A 13694-nucleotide genomic window follows, 5' to 3' on the forward strand; every position below is an offset into this window, starting at 1 on the left:
TTTCTTTAGTATTTCATATATTCTTGCATATTACGTTACCTGCAATTTCCTTGCACGTTTCAATTTCCTACGAATGCCCCCAGTCTGATTATAACCCTTATGATGATTTGCTGAATATTATCTATTTCTCACGCAGCTTACCTTCCCCTTTTCTCTTGTCCCACGGTGGATCGATATTGAAGGAAAGAGAGATCGATGGATCAAGGTGGCACAATTATTCCTCCCATTTATTTTAAATGTTTCCATTTATTTCGACTCACTATACACAGTACTAGAGTTCACGTTCACGCACATACGCACTCATCCGCGTCCCACGTTCACACGCGTTTATCACCTTGTAAACCATCAAGCGCGATACGAATTTATTTATACATGTTACGCGATCGTAAAACTTACTAATTAAATTGATGACCAGGTATATTGCAGTGTCCCATCTATCGTTTATTTGTAAAGTTCGATTTTTGACTCATTATACTGTGCTTTCACATCCCTTCTTCCATTTATTCTAATCATGCTTGCGACGACGACTCTATCTCGTTTTAATGCGTAATATTTAATCGGGGGGTGAACGACGTATATTATATACAACTTATGTACAACACCGAGAACGTGTCTCGTTCATAATTTATACGCTATAACATTTACTTAATAACTTATACTATACATGTACGTAATCGCCCGGCATTTTCTTTAGATCACTTTTGGCTTTTCATATCCTTAACGCTCCTCTTCTTTCCGCAATAAATACAAATATGATACAGGCTGTCTGCAAATGGATCGTAGCAGATTTAATTGTAAACGTTTCCCTTAAAAGGAACCGTGAATTTCGTTCAAACCTTCTGGGTCAGAACACGCGAATTCTTCACTCTCAAATAATTACAAAGATCTTGTTAACTTGATCGATAAAAATTTTTATAAGATAATGAATCGCGAACGAGACAAGCGATTTTAAATATTGGAATATATCGTTCACGTTCGGGGATCAGCTGTGATATATTTGGCAGTCTTTAATTCATATTTTACACTGATCGAAATGTGTCGTTGCCTCGCAAAGATTTATTGTACATAATATCGTGTATCGCCACGATCGTCTCCAATCCTACAGTCTCTCAAATTTTTCCACACATTCCCAGTCCTAATCACTCGTTTTACCCGAAAAGATTACAACAAGGACCGATCTTTATTAACAAATTCCACGCCCTTCCACACTGTATAGTGATAATACGCCCTTAATCGTCATGTGTGTCAGAAAGACCTGTTGTATCTTTGTACTATGCCCTATCCATAAGATTCAGTATACTAACCCAATTTATTTAATTCCACCAGTGCCACTCGTACTCCCGCGTACTAACTGTAAGTGCTACAGAAAAGGAGTCTACGAAAATCCTACTCAAAAGATACCATCGAGTTGGTCTACGTAGGAAAAAGGAGTGTTCGAAGGTAAACTTACACGATTCAATCAAGTTAGCTTCAGTAAAATTCAAGATAAAATGTACGAACAATTGAAGTCGTCATGTCATCTTGAGTGGATGTTCATTTAGTTTCAAATTCGTTGAACTACTTATAGTGTTCAACTAAATTGAACCGCGTAAAATCTCAACTACACCTTCCACCTTTACGCATGTCTTTCGGAGGAAGCGCATTTCCAGAACGTGCTCGCTCTATCATCCTAGATCATCCGATAGACAATTCGTACAAGCTTCTAGTTTCAACAGAATTATGATTTGTTCCTCAACGACGAGCATCGAGGCGTCTCAATCCCTACGACTTCTCGTCCATGCTGTTGGGCAAAGGTCGCTTCTTCAGAATGCCCAGATCCTGGACGTTTTCTAGGAAGGTTTTGTGATGTTGCGCTACCAACAACGGGTTCACCGTCTGCACGTCTTTCTTCAGCTCCTCCATGTCCCTCTTCAGTTTCGCCCGCCTATTTTGGAACCACGTGATCACCTGAGCGTTGCTCAAACCCAACTGAGCCGCGATCTCGTCCCTATCCGCTGGGCTCAAGTACTTCTGGTAGAGAAATCGTTTCTCTAACTCGAATATCTGTTGGTTCGTAAATGCCGTTCGACTCTTCCGTTTCTTCTTCGGTTGCTGCCGGTTGTTAAACAGGTTCAGATGGTTCGCTTGCTCTGAAACAGAATATAACACCTGTTAAAGAAGATTCTTCTAACGGAATGGGTCGTTCCACGTGCTTATCACGGTTAATAGAATCGGCGTTCGGTTGATAAGAAGTTGATGCATGGCGCGAGAGAACTTATTACGGTGTCACGTAACGATTCCCACGTTTCTCGCGAAGAAGGATGATCACAGGAACGTGCGCGTGAGAAAATAAGCTAGAACCAATCGATTACATCCATATATGCTTTTTCTTCCCGGAGATTTTCATCGAATTGGGTGTTAACCATTTGTAACTTTTGTCGTTAGCAACAGCTGCGAATCAGTTTAACGGGAAAGTTATTGTCAATCGAATCTCTGGTAAAATAAGTTCGTTCCTCGGCACACAATTACGTCTATTGCTTAATTATATTAAGCTTCACTTTCTTCTTCCAGCGAACTAAGAAACGCACGAGTTGCCCTAATGCGATCATAAATATAAACTAAAATTCGGGAGATTCCAGTATTAAAATTTCTTAATCTCTAAACGTATGCGAGAGAGTAAGAGAAAGGAGAAATGTAAAACGAATCGGATATCCTCGAGCGCGGTTTAAATGGCCAAGGGCCTAGAAGAAACGAGGGACCCCGTTTGCTTTATAGGATACAGTTTATCCTTTTCTCTAGCACACCAAGATATTCCAGCTACAAGTCAGATGCATTTTCGTGGCGGTGGCAGGGATCTCTGTCCATAAAAATCGTATTACATATTCGTCACGGTGTTCAGAGGATGACGGGATTCCAACGGAGCTTCTTTGCTTGGGATGTCGAAATTTTCGTTGCCCTTAACGGCAGCAACGAGTCAAATTCGAATATCTCGACGAACAAACCTTACACGCAATCAACAATCTCCACCAATTCGATTTAATGCCACTCTTCGTTTCAAGGGTTGATGTGCGAATTAAAAAAACAGATGCACGACAAGTCATGCCACCCGTTCTGACAATGAGACGCCTAAACGCGTGCTTTCCTAAACGATAAAGTCGTTTGAACAGCTCATCGCGCGCTCGTTTTCAGGCAACAGGCTCGCGAAATTTTTTCCCGTTCGTTTCGGGCGATCCCGCTGCTCACTCAGCTCGGCGGCTTCACTCGGCACAGAGCGGCAAGGCGGACGAAGCGGAAAACGCGGTGGCGAGAAGATTAGCGACGGCCGTTTTCGCGATGGCGTTCGCCATTAGGAAATAATCGAATCGAGTGACGAAAAAGAGAGGCGGCCGATGAGTCGCGGACGAGGTAGCCGTGGAGCTCCTGCGGGATCAAAGGAAAGCCGCCATCGGTCACACCTGCGCAACCCGACTTGTATAGGTACAGTCCCGCACGAAAATTACTCTTTCCGATGCGTGGCGGCCTTCGCGTCCTTGCTTCGTGCCACGTCCTCCTCAAGGATGTCTTCCGCCCCTCACCTCAAACGATTTTAAATGTCCGATCGCTACGCTCTCCGCGTCGGCTCTTTTTTATCCGTGTATTCAACGTTTATTGCTATATTGCTATATCTAATATTGTTTTGAACATTCGATTAAACGAATTTTCGTCGGATTGAAATAAATATTGAAATTAAATGTTGGCAACAACTCATTTTTATGAATCTATGTCAAACTTCTTCACTGATTGAACACGAATTAATCTTCGCATCAAATTATCGGGTTTCATGATTTATTAAGGCAATATAATATAATTAATAGGTTCGGTTTCTAATCTATTTAATTTCTTGCAAATTAATCAGTGAATAAATTGCGAGGGAGGTAATTCGATCCGAATATTTGATTCAGGAAACGCAGATACTTAATAGATGCTATAGATTCCACTTAAAGATCCCGGAATCGTTTCCAACTTCGTGAAGGAAGACTTCAATCCTCTTAAATGCGATTTAAATCGAGATAATCGATCAAAATAATGAGTATCTATTACACCTATTATCTGACGAGAACTATTTTTCTAACGGTGTTGCCTCAAATTAGAACGTAAATTTACATATTACAAGCGCGAGCTTGCACCTCGTTCAATTTTTCTCGGTTCGCACGTTTTCCTCGGTTGCGTGGACAAGTTCGACCACTTCTCTCAACCACGCCTGAAAACGACTTAATTATCAGTAGATAAAGACTAGCGCATTCAAACCTCGTAGGAAGTGTTATTACGTTGCCTCGAATCATATAGATTCACCGTTTTAATGCATCCACTGATCGAGCCCATTCCCTTTTTTGTCGTCTCTTTTTCTACGTCGCTCGCACCAATTCTCCCTTAGTCAATGTCGAGAATTGTCTAATTGTACGAGTATCTAACACACGACGCTACGCTGCACGGCGGTCCGCTACGAGTGTCAGCGTTAATTACGCTCGTACCAGCTCGTTTACCTCGAAAATTACATCGTCCCGCCGCTACTTTATAATCTGACAGCCGTTTAAGGACAGAGAGAGAAGTCTACCGCAAAAATGTTTCACGTCCATCGCGAAGATGAACGTTTCACCTCGGTTTACGAGTCGTTTCTCTTTGTCGTTGTCGCTCTTCTTATTCGAGCCGATCCTCTTTCCTATTTTACTCATGTGCCCGTCTCCACCCTTTTCGTTCGTCGTCCCGTCGAAACGCGGATGACTGTCTTTTCGAGAAAAGTGAACGACGATAATTTTGTCATCGTCTGCTCTACGCACCGTCAGACACGAATCCTCTTGAAACGGAATCCAGAAATACGATGGCGGACCGGTAGTCGAGGAGGGTGGAACAGAAGAAGCGAAAGAGAGAAAGGGAGAGATCTCGCCGAGATATTAGTTTCTGCGGTCGTCCTGCCGCAGAGATTTAATTCGTTTGATGTTCACGAATTCGCCGCTTCGGCCGTATCGTCTTACCTCTATCTCTTCGGCTTTCGTAATCCTCTCTTTCTTCTCCTCCCTTAATGCTACCCCGTCTTGCGGATTTTCTCACCTTTCTACGTAATTACGCTGTGCTTTACATTTCGTCGAGATCCTTTACTACCTTCACTCCATTGCAGCGTTGAAAATCTACATACTATGTGACTCGCGTTTAAATTTGTGACTCAAAATTACTTATTCCTTGCCAAAAAGCAACGACGAATACTACAGATTGGTGACTTAATAAGAAACAATTTTTTTTTGCAATAAAACTCCTGATAACATATATTTGAAAAATGCGAACATTAAAAACGTCTTGAAAATGTAGAATTTTAGAATTCTACGTTAGATGTGCTTTCTCTTCAAAATAAAAGTTAACCCTGTCCGTTCACGATACCGTCGATCACGAAAAAGCACGATACGGTTGGACCACCTGCCGCCACGTTCTAGCGTGGTACAGTTGGACCACAGGTGGCCAGAAACGGTCGTTCGATTAACACAGTGACTCTGCCGAAATCGCGCTTCATTACAAGACCTGCTATCCCTGTCCATTCTCCCTTCTGTTTCTTCAAAACGGACGAAACGATCGAAAGAGAGAGAGAGAGAGGAAGGAAGTGTTCCCTCCAGGAAGAGAAAGAACTGTTCTCGGCATTACCCGGTAGTTTCTTGAAAATGGACGCAACTGATCGATAAAAGAGAAGAAGCTTCCCGCGGCTGAAGAAAGAAAGATCAAAGGATTTTGCAGTTCTGGAAAAAAAAGGGGTAAAAATGACGCAACTATTCGAAATACGCGAGGAGAACCGCAGACGTTCGAAGTTGCGAAGCGGTCGTGCGTCATTAACTTCAAAGTTTCTCGTTGGTCGACCGTCGATTACAACCCGCGAATATATTAAAAGCACCGACGTCATTCGTCTCGCGTCCTGTCCGCCATTAATAAGCTATCAACGTAAATTTTATTTTAACGCGTTAATCCGTAGACGTATGTACGCCGGTCTTTTACCTGTACAAAGCGGAAGTCATCGCGCTCGGTAGCATCAAGTTTCCGCTCCTTATCAGACACGCGCTGCGTATTCGGAATATAAAAGCAGTCACACATTTAAAGCAGATTACCTATATTACATTTTCTTAATTAATACTTGATACTCCATTAGCAAACAATAACAAATGCAACACGTAGATACTTTTTTCATTTATTTTATAGTTGAGACATATGGAAGTTCGCATATTTATCAATTGATCAATTTCATTTTCTTTGACTCCAATAAAATTCTGATGCGAATCGCATTTAAGGAAAAATTGTATATAACCTTTCTTATGGAGGACAACGAGATCTACAATTTTCATATAAAATTTTTTCGCTAGCATTAATATTTAATGAGTTATTGACGAAAAACGAAAAAACAGTTTTTTGCAAATTACTCATTAACTCTTGACGCTAGCGAAAAAAATTCTCATGGAAATTGTAGATCTCGTCGTCCTCTACAAGAAAGGTCACATGCAATTTTTCCGTATGTCCAACGGTTTGGGAGTTATTGGCCAAAAACGAAAATTTGGTAGAAATTGAAGGGGTACCCCTTGGAAAAATCTCGGAAAAATCGAAAATTTTTTTTTGTTGTTTATTATTAGCAATGTTCTTCCGACGTCTGATTTCTTTTTAAAAAATGCGTTTCTAAAGTGCATAAACTTTTGGGATTGACTGTATAACAAGTACATCGTTAAAGACGTCATATGATGAATATAATAGGAGTGTCGTTTTTCAGTGAACAAACACTTACATAGTCAATGTCTGTTAGACAATTATTATCCAAGTAAAGAACTCGTGCATATATGCAAGACATTTGACCTTTCATTTTCATCGTTTCCCGTTTAGGCAGCGATTATTTATTACTTTTAATTAGAACCAAGTCGTGTGCTTAACCTTTCAAACGTCGCGTTCTAGCCAGGATCAATAGTCGGTGGTCGCTCTGTGTGTCAGAGGTCGATTCGCGTTCACGGCTGTCGTAAATTTCGCGACTTTTTTATGGGCCGCTGAACGAACCGCGGCTACGAAATGAAACGGTGACACGTGACCGACAACCGTTAGCTCGTATTTTTTTCCTTTTTTTTCACGCGAGCATTGCGTAAAAATGTAAATTGTACGCGCCAAGAAAGATTATAAGGAATTTAATAGGAGGGATAAACGTCAGTAAATGTTATAATGCAAAAACTTTTGACCTCGTGAAAATATTACTAACAGCGATGAGAGCTTTTTGATTCCACCCGAATAGAAATCTCTGGAGTACCTAGTTAAAGTTAAGAGTCTGAAAACAACCGATCCAATAAATTATTTGGTAACAGGCTCTCGTTAGTTAGATTTAATACGGTGGAAATTCAACTGATTCGCTGAGTCATCTGATTGGTAATTTCTCACAGGGCCGTGCATAACAACGAGAAGAGAAGCTTAGAAATTCTAGAAAGAGTAAAGCGAAACGAGTCGGTTCCATTTTTCCGAGCAGAACGATTGAAAAAGAGAAGAATAAAGAAATATGCAACAGGCTTGCATTGTAATTGCAATGATAACACATGGATCGCTTTCGCTTCTTTCTTGCACTCGGTTCATTTTTCTCTTTCGGATTTGAGCTCGTACAGTCGAAAGATCCTTGCGTCACACGCGAACGTAAAAATCGTTTACGTTCTTCGGACGTATGCGGAAGAATTTTACGTAACACCGTTTTTCTGCACCTCGATCGCTTGTTAGATTGTGAAAGAGTGATTGCCTTTTTGTGCCCTCTAGTTTCTTAATCGAAACGACACGCTAAATGAGACGTTAACTCATATAATATCAAACCGTATTTTAAATTACTCCACTCGTTATTAATTAATCGTTGCCGACTATCCTTATTGAAACATGGAGAGCAATTTTACTGATACGAAAAAACGAGAATGAGTTATTGTACAAGTAGTTTCCTGTGACTTCGTATTAACGAAAATCTGTTTTTAGATCTAAGCTATACACACAGGAGCAGAAAAGTTAGAAACGATCACAAAGAAAGTAGAAGCGTGTATAATACAAAATTATCGAGTGACGAACGAGTATACTCGTGAAATGTTCTGGTTGTATACCCATCGACGTAATTTTTGGAGCGAGACGAAAAACTGTGGCTGACTGGTTAGCGGCGCGGTATGAATCGCGAGAGAAGAGAGAGAGAGAATAAAAAAAAACGTAACAGTGCACGGATCCAATGAAAGTCGATCGAACATTTATCTCCAGATCTCATAAACACTTATTGCTTCATGATAAGTGGAAAATTCGAAAGCATCTTAATCGACTGATTTATCCACTGCCACTCTCTCTCTCTCTATACGTTACCATTACCCGTTCACCAATTAAAACAGTCATTCCTTTAATCCCCGACCTGTTTACGTTTTTACTGGTACTTTCAAATTATTGTCCACGGGAATCATAATCACAGTACCATATTTAATGTAAACAATATTTCTCACGGATTATCATTCCATCTGGAAATGTCAATTAAACTGATCCCTATCTTGCCTCTTTAATCACTAGGAAGGAATCAATGCGAAGCTTCAATTTTTATTATCGAGAGGCTATAATAACATAATCCGTGTTTCTTCGTCAAGAAAACATTCCATGAGAAATGAGAAATTCACGTCGTCGATCGTCTTTTCGCTTATCAAGAAAGAATTCAGGGAGTGTTAGATTCATTGTAATAGAAAGACAATACACTGGCGCAGTATGATTCCGCGCCCGTTCGCGAAAGTAAGGGCAAAGGGAAAAAGAGTTGTTCCGCGAGAGAGTGTCCTATAAATAAGACAGTAGACGGAGGCTGACCGGTACGGTGATGGGCTAACATCCGAGGCATCGCCGGTATCAAAATACTCGTTAGAAAAGCTCGCCGGTGGCACGCGTCGCCGCTTCCCCGAATATTTTGCTAATAGGTCGTTCGCTCGTGACTCGAGGAGGACGAAGACGCCACGAAGAATACAGCGAAAGGGGACACGTAAAAAGAGGCGGGACAGCGACACCGTGGAGCAATTTGGATGTGTCTTCCGTCGGTCGACGGTCATTTGTCTCCCAGCGGCAACCATCCGCGTCCTCTCCTTCTCTCTCTTTCGCGTACCTTTCCTTTTCCCGAGTCCGCGTTTCTTCGTCTGCCTTCTCCGGGTTCCCTGGTCTCTTTTTCCATCTCCTCGAGGCTCCCGGGAACACGCTTCCTCCCCCGGCTAACCCGAGGGGCTTTGCCCACATGTCAACGATATATTTTCTGCCGGCCTACAAATCGTTTAGCGGGTAATTTTGAAATTGGAACACTTATTTAGTCGTTTAGGCCCAAGGGCAGAGAGAATCGCAGAACGCACCCCGTCCGGAGATTTATCATTCGATTTTTCGCCGGTTTATAAATGCGATTTTCTCTCCGTTTATCGCATCATCTCTCTTTACTCCTTACAGAATTTACCCCGCGCGCATTCTTCAGTCTTCTGTGTCTTTGAAGTCGACAACGAACTACCACCGTTCGCCTGAGAGTGGTGTGCGTATTCATAAGGTTAGATTGAAATGCATCGCGGTGAAAATATTTCAGTGTAAATGCAAATTGACATGTCAAACGAATTGTACGACCGAGTTCGTCGATGTTCATCGTCGTTGGAATAATGCGAGTACGAATGGTTCGGAAGTTAATAATTTATAAATTACCACGACGAACTCTACGGAGATTAAAAATGGAGTATCGAAGGTTTCTCATTGGTGCTCTTGTTTCGAAATTGATCGTCCAACGCCGCTTTCTCCGATTTAATAATGGCGAAGGGTGGAATTGAATTTAGACAAGACAAGAGGCGGGTGAACAAAGAGAAACGGGGAAAAGGCGGAGCAGATAATAAGTATAGCCGCCATTTTGGGTAAGATTTGTCTTCATTAGGACTTCCTGCGGCGCCGTTAACGTCCCACCTGGCGTTACAAGGTGTTGAACCACTCGAAGCAGTGATATTAGCGACTGATGAAACGATATTGCTCCTGATGGGTGGTCTTCCTTCACGGGACCCCGTTGATGAAGACGCGAGGAACAGTTGGCTCTCCGTCTTTTTCGTGGCATACGACCTGCTTCAAACTGTCTTTACTTCATCCATACTGCACAAAATAGATACTTTGCGCATCTCTCTCGTTTCTTCTCTCGTAAATTCAAACTTTCAAATTCTCAAACAAATAGAATTTCAACGACAGAATTATAGTCAATATTATGAACAGTGGCTTCACATACTGTACACGCAGCCAATGAATCGTTGACACAAACCTATCAAATGTGCATGTCTAATTGAAAAGCATAAATCTATAAATAAAATGGCAACCGTAATGAAAGACACAATGTTTGGAAAGAAGCAACTCAGAGAACATACGTCCTCAAACGTGTCGCGCGTAATACTTAGAGAAACGAAACTTCTCTTTCTGAACTCTTGAAATAACAGGCCGCTTCAAAACCGTCGTTTGACCGCACCGCAGTGATCCTATTAAAACGGACTTCTTTCTCAGATTCCCATCTTCATCCTCTTATGCGACGTTTAGCCTCTCCGCGTCGTTTCTATTTCCGGCGCCTGTGTCGTCTTTTACGGGTTTTCGGTCGAAAGACGACTCCCCTCTCGATTCACGTGCCGCTGATTAGCGTAATTATCGCAGAAATATTCCGCTTCTTCACTACGTAACTAATACAAAATGGAGGTTGCTATATTCCATTAAAATCAATGCATTTCCTCGATTTTACAACTATTATCCAATTTAATTCATTCCTCTACCCGTAAAAGTTATTACATTAAATTTTCAATCTAAATTAAGGTATTACTTTTCACGAAAGAACTCGACATCAATCTCTGTTAATGTATCGAAAAACTACCTAAAAGTACCTTATTTACGCAATTCCCGGCTACCGATCATCAAGGGTAAGGAATAGTTTCCACGGAATGGTAAAAGGGGACCGTCGGAACTATGAACGGGCACGCTTTTCATTGGCTTATTTAAAATGCGCTCTCGTCCGCACCTCGTCGAGTCGAGAAGGAAAGAGAGAGAGAGGAAATCGAGTCGTCTCGTCTCGTCGCGGCTACTGACAGGACGTCGTCTCCCGGTCATTAGTTACGGCGTCGTCACTTCTGCAATTAGAAGCCACTAACCATTTTTTTATACCTCCTGCCTCCACCACTTTCTCTGTACTACATGCGTGAGACTCTCTTCGTGTGCGTTTACGAGCTAGCTACTTGTATGAGTCGATACGCTGCGTATATGAAAGAAATCCTACGTGAAACGAACTTCAACTATCGAACAAATTAATTGTTTCATAAACTGATTGTTCAAAATTAATAAGCAGCACGTTGCTTTGAGGGGAACGTTTTACTATCGCATTGTGGAGCTCGTATAATGTCTCCCTATTCGTCAACGGACAGTTAAGCATTTCACGTCAATTACTCGACGCGATAAAACCACTTGGTTGACAGACCGGGCGGATCGAACGACTTCCGGATCTCTCAACACTCGGAAGAATCGCTGGTCAGGGACACGGTCCCTCGAAACCCGGTTCAACCCCGGAAACTAACTGTGCGATTCCCCAGGGCGCAATATCCAGCCACGGAGGTTTATATGGTATTGAGTAACACGCTCGTAAGTTGATGCTTCTCGGAAAACAATTTCTGTCTTCGGGGTTGCATTCCATCAGTTCCACGAACGAACGCGTATACCTCGCGGTGCGCTCTGACACTTTCGCTCGTATAAATCAGCGCTCGTAGAGGTTCGCCGAAATTTCTCAGAAAACACCATTTATCGGAGTTCAACCTCGACCGTTTAGAGGTCAGTGCAAACCGGAAGACACGGTTTCCTCTCCGAAGGACTTGAAATTGAACAACATCTAATCAGCGTGGATCAACGATTACCAAACCTCGTAGAAAATTTGTTTCACTATTTTTTAGTAGATGTCACCGTTTAAAAGGACGGAAAGTAAAGCTTACTAAAGTGTGACGGTGTTACAAAAGACAGTGACAGCTATCGACTAGACAAATGATAGAGCGGCGTTTTCGACAAACTACAAACGTTGTGGCGCGAGCCTAAACGAAATAATTCCCCACCAGACTCGATATATTAATTACACGCAACAGCCGGCCCAGAAGATGAGTAGTTCGATCGCTTCCTAATCGACTTGCGACCCTAACCCAGCACTTGTTCACTTTTCTCGCTGCGGTAATTACAATGATTTTTCTATTAAAGCCGTCCATAAATTTCTTGCTTCCCTCGTCCTGAAATTAACCGGTAAAAAATAATTTCAAGAAAAGGAAAGAAGAAGCTCATCTGACACTCGTACAATTAGCATAATGTAATGTTCGATTAACGGAACGACGAATTAAAATCGAACTTAGCGAATTAGCCTCGTGGCTGCCGGCCGGTGTAATTAACGAGGCGCGCTCACGCGTTCCTCGACTTACCCTCGTTAACGTGTCGTTGCCCGTAAATCCGATCAAATAAGCAACCTTTAATTTCTCTCCCGTTCTTCCGACCGATTACCTTCATTCCTCGAAACTTCGGTAAATTGTGATCTAGCGTTTGATTAAGAAGACTTATCAAGCGTGTAATTGGCTTGGACAACTGGAAATTCAGACCTGTTTCATACTTCGATTCGCCGCAAGAAAATAGAGGAAGGAGTCATCGCCGCGGAAATTCTTTCGGCCAAACACCGTGAAACGATCAAGTCAGACACGAGTCTCGTTCGACTGTCATCGAGGAGAATAATAACGCGTACGTTTAGAAGTGAACATCGTCGATAACAGTTGCGACAGAGCGCACACAAGTTGAAAGCAAACCACGGTCACAAAAACTAGATCGATTTCATCGAGTCTGTTAAGTCAGCTATATCACTCGATGGATCTCTTTTCATATCGGACATTCAATAAAATCGCATAATCATAGACGCCATTGCGATTTAACAATGATCACGCTACACTAGTTTGCGTGTTTAAAAGGTTTTTAAAAATGTCTCTTTTAACTGTTAGGATACCTTCGAAATCATAAGTACAACAATAAATAAAGTGAAAAATGCAATGTGAGGAACTTTCTTGACCGCTCCTTCTTTTCTTTTCTCCCCTTTTTACAATTCGTACATAGGTAGAAACAACGGTGCAGCATACTGGCGAAAGCCAGAAGTGCGAAACTGGCGGTGAAAGGAACAAAGTACTGCCAAGGAGTAACAATCAGTATTATTCGTTCGACACTCGATACATAGTTCGAACTTATATTATTAATAACATCGAGCTATCTTGGTTGGCTGTCACGTCGAACCGAAGAAAAGCTGTAACCGACAAATGGTTCTATTTAATAACGCTCGCTATTAACGCACCTGCGGGGATTTAATCAGCGAATAAAAACTGCCTCTCTCAAATCCTGAGAAAATAAAAAATTTAAGCTAGAAAGGGTTAAAGGAACAGCCAGAATATCAATCAATTACGGTTTTGTATCACTCAATAAACCGTCTTTTATCTCGTTAATTGTACGGGAACAAAATTATCGGTAAGTACTCCGATGATTAATCGACGGCACTATTGTTAATTACTATTCTAATGAATGATTGATCGTGGAAACGACACCTGCGATTAGTTACACACTGGACAATTAATTACAAGATTGAGAGAGAAGTACAGAAAGAGAGAAAGAGAGAGAGAGAGAGAGAGAGAGAA

The 13694-nt window shown here is 41.8% G+C and overlaps 1 protein-coding gene across 1 annotated transcript in view; it reads right to left on the reverse strand.

The window, feature by feature from the left end:
- Window positions 1-259: 259 nt before the first annotated feature.
- LOC108629816 (barH-like 2 homeobox protein) overlaps window positions 260-13694 on the reverse strand; it is a 38150-nt gene continuing 24715 nt past the window's right edge. Inside the window, exon 2 of the mRNA XM_018032691.2 lies at window positions 260-2129. Within this exon, the coding sequence (XP_017888180.1) occupies window positions 1762-2129 (368 nt within the window). The 3' untranslated portion in view covers window positions 260-1761. The remainder of the gene's footprint in view (window positions 2130-13694) is intronic.

This window comes from Ceratina calcarata, unplaced genomic scaffold (assembly GCF_001652005.2).
Source record: "Ceratina calcarata isolate Rehan_Ccalc_2016 unplaced genomic scaffold, ASM165200v1 scaffold588.2, whole genome shotgun sequence".
NCBI lineage: Eukaryota > Metazoa > Arthropoda > Insecta > Hymenoptera > Apidae > Ceratina > Ceratina calcarata.